At 48.0% G+C, this 8,566-nt stretch overlaps 1 protein-coding gene across 1 annotated transcript; it reads right to left on the bottom strand.

Annotated features, from left to right (window-relative positions):
* Positions 1–6,652: 6,652 nt before the first annotated feature.
* On the bottom strand, positions 6,653–8,366 carry LOC127060976 (uncharacterized). The gene has a single exon (XM_050986433.1). It carries the CDS (start codon positions 8,327–8,329, stop codon positions 7,406–7,408), a length of 924 nt encoding a protein of 307 aa, XP_050842390.1. The 5' UTR covers positions 8,330–8,366; the 3' UTR covers positions 6,653–7,405.
* Positions 8,367–8,566: the final 200 nt, after the last annotated feature.

The raw sequence follows: 8,566 nt of genomic DNA, 5'->3' as shown, positions 1-8,566 counted from the left end.
TTATCTGCTGCTGTGGAATGCCACGGGAAAATCTGTGATTGGCCCCGTCGGACTGTTTCCAATTAAGAGCCTATCACAATTCACCTGTTCGGCCCGTCTCGGGCTGAGAAGACTTCAGTTTACACATTCTTTTCTATTCTTAGCTTAGCCTTCATAGTGAAATCCTTCTCTTTATTCTTTTAGTATAGTTTCTATATCTTATATATCGTATCATAATAAATCAAAGCCTTCTGATACATGGAGTCAACGTTGTCGTCTCTTCCCTCATCCTGGGACCTCAGAAAACCCCTGTAATAAATGGTGACCTCCGAGTGAAAAAAGGAGCACCACCACGAAAGGTGAACACCGGGGACAGAACTGACAGATGGTGCCTCGAGTGAAGAAATCACCACAATTGGACCCTGAGTGAAGAAGAATTCTTTATTTGGTAAGCCCAGAGGAGCATTGCTACATTTGGGTGAACCCCGAGTGTTTAGCATTGATGGTCACCTACACCAGGGACCACAGGAGTGGCTTCTAGCCAGGAGCTGAAGAACTGACGATCCTGAAATTGGACAGAGTTCACAGCCGAGGCTGGCCACAGAGAGAACCTTTTGGAAAGTCTCCGAGACAAGATGTCTGGGTGTCTTCGCGGCACAGAGCAGCCTGCTGAAGCCCAGAGCACACTGTCGCAAGGTACTGTTTCCACTGCCCTTCCTGGAAATGCTGCCCTTCGTGTGAGGCAGATTCGGTTATGGCAGAGGGTGCCTACGGAGACGGAGGTTCCATTCTCTCCCTCAGAGGAGAAAATTATTGACCTCTGGCGAAAATGGGGTGATGAGGACAGCATTCCTATGCTAACGACACATTTCTATGAGTTTTTCCGGTGGGCAAAACACCATGGTTTTTCTCTGATGTGCTGTATGCCTTTGACTCATATGTTTGGGAATGCATGGAATTCATTATCAGAGATCTTTTCTACCGGGGACTCGGTTTTCCTTCGATCTACCAGCCTTTCAGAACTCTCTTCCCAGTTTTGAAACGGAAAGCTTTAGCATATCAGTGGATTGCAAATGCACGGGGCTTGTCTCCCTTCTCCCTGAAGCTGGAAAAAGGCAAGCCTGTCCGAATCCGCTGCCTGGAAATCTCCAGCCCCCCCGAATCGGGGTGGGGGGGCGACGCTTTGCCCGCGTCAGAAGACAAGTTTTTTTCTGCGACCTTGGAGCAGGAGCCGACGGAACTGCCTCCCCCCCCTCAGGGGGGAGGTGGGTTGGCTCTGTCACCTGAACCGGGGCCAAGGGCCCCGCCCCTGCCTGTTCCAGAGGAGGGGCCGGGACCTGCAGCCTCTCCCGCGGGTCCGCCTCTGGCGGGGGTGGATCCATCGCCTCCAACAGAGCTCGTCAGCAGTTCCAGGACGAAAGCACCGCCCTCCGCGGCTTCGCCCGCGTTGCTAGGCGACACACTCAACAGCAGCGACGATCGACGGCAACCCGTCCCGGAGTCGGGACCTGCAGCCTCTCCCGCGGGGGTCGGTCCCTCGCCTGCCGCGCCGGTGGAGGGGGCTGGGCTTGAGAGTCTCCCAGCGGAACCGTCATCGGACCCGACCGCGGCGGTCGCCACGGCGCCCGCGATCAGCCGGGACCCTCCCCCGAGCTTTTCGGGCTGTCCCAAGGCTGCCCCTGCGAGGGGAGCTGGGACGGGGGAAGGGGACTCAGGCTCGCCCCTCCGTGGGGGAGGTGTGGCTAGGCAGCTGAGCGCAAGCTCGGGCCGTCTGCTTGCTTTCAAACTCGGTGTTTTTCGCGGGCTGACCCGAGTCTGGTTCGGGGTTTCCCGCTGGGGGTTGGAATGCCTGACTCCCCCTGCGCGCCCTTGCGGCATGGGGGAGGAGGTTCCTGAGCCTTCTGTCTCCGGTCCCCAGCCCGCAGGGGGTGGGGGTGGTACCGAGGGGCAGAAAGTGGGAACATCTTTTGCATTTGCGGTGCAGAGGCAGGAGACACAGTGCAAAGTGAGCATCGCTCATCTGCTGTGGGGACGAAGCACCCCCACATCTGGGGTGTTGTTCCCTTGGAAAGCTTTTCTTCCCCAGCTGCTGGTCTGCACCGGTACAGCGGGGATGAAGCGTTCGGTCGCTCATGCTGCCCAGAGATCGGCAGCTGTGTGCCGGATTGAGAGAACACAGAGCCCGCTCTGCGGGCCGGGTTTGGGCTGTTTGGCTCGGTTCCCTGGGCCAGGGCCTCCCGGCCAGCGCCTGTTGGGTTTGGGGGCCTTCTTCCCTCCGCCTGGACCTGGGCCACCGTTCTGTGAGCCAGGTCTGGGGTCCCTGTTCCCTCCACGGGGACCGGGGCCCCCGCAAACGGTGGCTGGTGGACCAGCCTGTTTGGGGCCTCAGTGGGCCATTGTCTGCTACTGCTCTTTCAAAAAAAAAAAAAAAAAAAAAAAAAAAAAAAAAAAAAAAAAAAGTTGAACGAGCTAGCAGCTCAGAAAATTTTGCAAGCCTGTTTCAGGACCTAAAGGAACTTTTCTGCACTGTCAAAGAAGAACATCTTCAGTTTGGACCTTTTCCTGAAACTCAGCTGTTTGGACTTGAACTTTTCTGCACTGTCAAAGAAGAACATCTTCAGTTTGGACTTTTTCCTGAAACTCAGCTGTTTGGACTTGAAGCAATGAACTTTCCTTGGACTGTTTTTGCATTTTCTTCTATTTTAAGATTGTTTTGGTGATGTGATGGGAATTTGGTGTTCTGCAGGTGAAGGGTTTCCCTGATTGTTCCACACCAGCATTTGATTGATCTTTTGATTGCATTTTCTTTTTAATTTACTAAAATTAAAAGGGTGAGATGTTGCCAACATATTTTATGAAAAATCCTTTACTTGGGATTTTTCCTTTCCTGGGAGCTGAGAAGCCTCAGAACAAACTAAACAATTCTTATCTGCTGCTGTGGAATGCCACGGGAAAATCTGTGATTGGCCCCGTCGGACTGTTTCCAATTAAGAGCCTATCACAATTCACCTGTTCGGCCCATCTCGGGCTGAGAAGACTTCAGTTTACACATTCTTTTCTATTCTTAGCTTAGCCTTCGTAGTGAAATCCTTCTCTTTATTCTTTTAGTATAGTTTCTATATCTTATATATCGTATCATAATAAATCAAAGCCTTCTGATACATGGAGTCAACGTTGTCGTCTCTTCCCTCATCCTGGGACCTCAGAAAACCCCTGTAACAGTAGGGGCCTATTTCATCCACTTCAGGTTCAAGTTTGGGTTGAGTCTGAGCTATTTGAGTATGGGTTGTATAAGGTCCTGCTGTTGTGAAAAGTGCAGTGTCTATTTTAAACCTAAATGAGAGTCAAGTAGCATCCCGAGCCCAAAGGCAAGTCACTTCTACAGGCCGTATCAGGGTGAAATTACACCAACAGTCTGATTCACTTAGGCTATCACAAACTTCCTGGTGCCTGTATATGGAAGAGGTTGAGACACTAATTGCATCTGGTCTCCCATAAGCTGTCCCATTGATCATTCGGCATGCTACCTTGATTTCTTCTCCCCCGATTCCTTGAAGTGTCCACAGTTCCCGTTCCTGCCACTCCTGCTCCTCATATACCTGATCTTCATGAATTACTACAGTGGATAGGTTTAAGTCTTTTATCTCAGAAAATTCTCCCATGGATCCAGTATACTGATTAAAAGCCTGAGACCAAGGCTATTCAGCATTGCTTCGAGTAAAGGTACTCTCTAATTCTAAGACTTCAGTTATAAATATATACAAAACAATTCTGCAAGTGAAAGTATGAACCACTCCCGACCGCAATATACTCATTTTTGCCCATGTAAGCTTTAGTCTCAGTTCATTGTCTCCTGATGTCACTCTCCAAGGGGGCTTCTGGGGCCTTCTTCACTCGAGAGTGATGGATCCAGGCATTCTGCTCCTTGATCTTGATTGCAGTAAAGGAGGTGAGAAGCACCTGGAACGGTCCCTGCCACTGTGGTTCCAAAGTTTTCTCTGTAAGAGACTTAACATATACATAATCTCTAGGCTGTATGTTATGTATTGGCCTATCTAGCTCCCTGCTCCGAGCTCCAGCCACGTGTTTCTCAATTTCTCTGAGCTGTTTGCTTAAAGCTACCATGTAGGTAGCTAGTGTTACCTCCCCAATGTGGGTGGACATTCCCTTTTTATTCCATATGGTCTTCCATAAAGCATTTCAAAAGGACTCAGCTTTTCTTTAGCATGAGGTTTAGTTTGGATTCGCAATAGTGCCAGTGGAAGAGCTTGGGGCCAGGGTAGATTAACCTCCTGCCCAAGTCTCACAATCTGCTGCTTAATCAAATGATTCATTTTCTCCACTAGGCTACTTGATTAGGGGTGGTATGGAGTGTGAAGTTCCCAATCTATGCCCAGGTGGCTACTAATCTGTTGCACTATTCTGGAAATGAAATGTGATCCTCAATCTGAGGATATTGTGGCTGGAACTCCAAAGCGTGTTATTATTTCTTTTAATAACACTCTGGTCACCTCTCAGGCTTTGACAGGTCTGGTGGGGAATGCTTCTGGCCACGCTGAAAATGTATGTGTCAATACCAATAAATACCGATACCCCCCTTTCCTTGGGAGTTCTGAAAAGTCAATTTGCCACTGCTGTCTAGGCCCATGGCCTCTCCCAATCTGACTGAGTTTCGGCTTGGGAGCATTTTTGGGGTTACTCTGGAGGCAAAGATCACACTGTCAGGTCACCTGAGTAATAGTGGCATATAAATTCCTAGCAACTATTCTTTCAATCAAGTAGGTGTATAGGGCATTTATTCCCCAGTGTGCTTTCTGGTGCTCTTCCCTTACTAGTGACCACAATAAATGGGAAGGGATTACCAGCTTCTTTTCAATGGTAGCGCACCCCTTCTTGGTTAAGTGTCCCTTTTTGATCTTCAATTAATTTTCTATCTCTCTTACTATATTCTGACTTACTTTCAAGGGAAATTTGTCCATCTGGAATTAGGGCTCCTTCAATAGTTACCTCACCTTTCGCTGCTTCCTTAGCCTCTCTATCCGCCAGCTCATTTCCTTCTTCCAATTCTGAGCTCACTCTTTGGTGTGCCTTGATATGCATAATTGCTACCTTTTCAGGCAGCTGAACTGCTTCTAACAGCTGGATTATCTCTTGTGCATGTTTGATGTTCTTTCCCTGTGAGGTCAGAAGTCCCCTCTCTTTCCAGATGGCTCCATGTGCATGCACGACTCCGAATGCATACCTTGAGTCTGTGTAGATGTTTATCTTCTTTCCTTTTGCCATTTCTAAGGCACGGGTCAGGGCAACTATCTCAGCCTTCTGTGCAGAGGTGCCTGTTGGTAAGGGTCCGGATTATATTACCTCTCTGCAGGTGGTCACTGCATACCCAGCATGTCGCTTTCCATTGGCAACGTAGCTACTCCCGTCATTGAACCAGGTCTCTGCATCATCCAAAGGAGTGTCCTTTAAGTCTGGGCGGCTGGAGTAGGTAGCTTCAATGGTCTCCAGGCAATCGTGGTGCACTGCTTCCCCTTGATTTCCACTGAGAAAGGAAGATGGGTTGACAATTTTAGTCACCACTATTTCTACATCATCTTGCTCTACCATGATGGCCTGGTATTTCAGGAACCTCTGTGGTGAAAGCCAATGGCCACCCTTTACTTCCAGTACTGTGGACACTGTATGGGACACTAGCACAGTCATTTTTTGTCCCAGGGTAAACTTGCGTGCCTCCTGAATATTCAGCACGACTGCTGCTACAGCTCTGAGGCAACCTGGCCATCCTTTGGCTGTTGCATCTAGTTGCTTGGAGAAGTAAGCAACTGCCCTCCGGTATCGACCCAAGTCCTGGGCCAGTATTCCCAAGGCAATTCCCTGTTTTTTATGGGAAAATAGAAAGAATGGTTTACTTACATCCGGAAGTCCCAGGGCTGGAGCTGATATGAGGGCACTCTTTAGCTGGTGAAAGGCCCGTGTGGCTTCTTTCGTCCACAGGAGATCTCTGTTTCCATTGGCAATAAGAGCATAGAGGGGTTTGATGAGCAGTCCATAATTATAAACCCACAGCCGGCACCACCCTGCCATGCCCAAGAAGGTTCAGAGTTCTTTTATTGTCTGGGGTTTTGGGGTTTGGCATATGGCTTCCTTGCGAGCCTGCCCTAGAGTCCGTTGCCCAGCATTCACCTCATACCCCAGGTAGATTACTTTCTGTTTTACTACCTGTGCCTTTTTCTTTGATACTCTGTATCCTTGGAGTCCTAGGAAATTCAAAAGGCTTACCGTCCAGGCCACGCATGCTTCCCTCGTCTGAGTGGCTACTAGAAGGTCATCCACATACTGCAACAGCCTTCCTTCTTCCTGTGGAGCTTCCCAGGACTCTAGATCTTTTGCAAGTTGCTCCCCAAACAGAGTTGGGGAGCATTTGAAGCCCTGAGGGAGAACGGTCCATGTGAGCTGAGTTTTGCACCCACTTTTAGGGCTTTCCCATTCAAATGCAAAGATTTTTTGGCTGGCTTCGTGGATAGGGAGGCAAAAGAAGGCATCTTTTAGGTCTAAAACGGTAAACCAGGTTAGCTCAGGTGTTAGACGAGTTAATAAAGTGTATGGATTGGCTACTACTGGATACAAATCCTCTGTTACTTTATTGACAGCCCTCAAATCCTGTACTATCTGGTATGACCCATCAGATTTTCGAACAGGTGAAATGGGAGTATTGAAATCAGATTGGCATTCTTTCAGTAACCCTAATCACAGAAAACTTTCAATTACTGGGCTGATTCCTTCCCTGTCTTCTTTCTTTAGGGGGTGCTGCTTGATTCTCACTAGTTTTATCCCTTCCTTGAGCTTAATTACTATGGGCGAGGCATTTTTTTGCCCTCCCTGGTACATCGGAGGCCCATACTCCGGGAAATACCTGACTTAATATCTCTTCATCAATTTCCTCCTCAATTTCAATAGCTGTTAAGGTTAAACTTAATACCTCTATGTACTTTTGATCATTTACCTCCAGAGTAACCTCTTCATTTTTGAAGGTAATGGTTGCTTGTAACTGCTCCAATAAACCTCTGCCTAAAAGTGCCTTTGGTGAATTAGGCATGTACAAAAATTTATGAATACCCCATTGTTTTCCCAATTTATACCTCAAAGGTTTGCAAAAATATGCCCTTTCAGACTGGCCAGTTGCCCCCTGCACTACAACATAATCATTTTCCACAGGTACTAGAGCTCTATTTAAAACTGAATATGTGGCCCCTGTATCAACCAAAAACTCCACCCTTTTCCCTTCTTCCCCCCGCCTCATTGTTATAACCAGTGGATCCGCTGGGGCAGAATCCCCCGGTGCTCCTCAGCTGTTTTGTATGTGTGCAGCTACTTGTTGGTCTCTTCGTCTCCGTTCTGGGCATTGATTTTTCCAGTGCCCAGTTCTTTAACAGATTGCACACTGGTTTCTGCCCAGCCAAGGAGGTCCTTGTCTGGGTGGTCCCTGGTTACGTTTCCTTTGCTTTTCTTCTTGTACCACTGCCACCAACTTTTTCATTCCTTGTCTATATCCTTCCTCCCGGTTACTAAATACCCTCCAGGCTTCCTCTAGCAAGACTTCGAGATTTCTCCCTTCCGGTCCCTGGATTTTCTGAAGTTTACGTCTAATATCTCCAACAGACTGCCCCAAAAATGAATTAACTAGTTGGTTCATCCCTATTTCAGACCCTGGATCTAATGATGTATGATGACGCGTAGCATCCCTTAAGCGCTCTAAAACTTCTGATGGAGTCTCGGAGGGTCCCTGCTTAAGGGAATATAAAGCAGACCAATTTATGGTTTTTGGAATAGCCCTTTCTACCCCTGTTGCTATCCACTCCTGATAATATGTTAATTTTTTTACCTCTGCTGATACATTAGGATCCCATTCTGGGTCTTGGAGGGGGAAATACTCTTTTACATCTAACTGCTTCCTCTTGCAGTAGTCCTCTGCCAAAGTCCCTGCTGTTTTTAAGATCAGCTGTTTTTCAGTTTCAGTGAAAGCATCCAGTAGCAACTGGATGTCAGCCCAATCTGGGTTGTGTTGCTTGATAACATATCGCAGATGTTTGGCAGTAAGTATTGGATCAACACAATAATTCCTAGCAATCCTTTCCCATGCCTCTAAATCAAGAGTGGTAAATGGCACTTTAATCATTAACCTCCCTCCTTCTGGTCCCACTGCCTCTCGCAGAGGGGCCTGTAACACTGTTTGCCTCCTAGTTCTAGATGCAACTGGACTGTCCGGGGAGGGCGTGGATTCTAGTGGATGTGCCTTCCCAGCCTGAGTCCTCCTCTTTTTTGGGGAAGTCCTTTTCCCTTTCATCCTCATCCTCAACCTCCCTCCTTCTAGGAGGAGCTTTCATCCACACAAATGTATCTCGTTTTTGTTCCTCAGAATGATAAACCTTGTCTGACCTTATACACCATTGTCCTATACTGCATGCTGAACAACAGCGTTTGACTTTTCCCCTCTTTGCCTTGTTTTCCTTTTCAAGGGCTAAGACCAGTGGGTCTGAGGGTGGTCTGATCCCACAGTCCCTTTGCCATTCTTGGTGATTTCTTAGAA

This window comes from Serinus canaria, chromosome W, assembly GCF_022539315.1.
Source record: "Serinus canaria isolate serCan28SL12 chromosome W, serCan2020, whole genome shotgun sequence".
In the NCBI taxonomy this organism is placed as follows: Eukaryota; Metazoa; Chordata; class Aves; order Passeriformes; family Fringillidae; genus Serinus; species Serinus canaria.
Note: the sequence above shows the minus strand (reverse complement) of the source record. Positions and strands in the feature narration are given on the sequence as shown.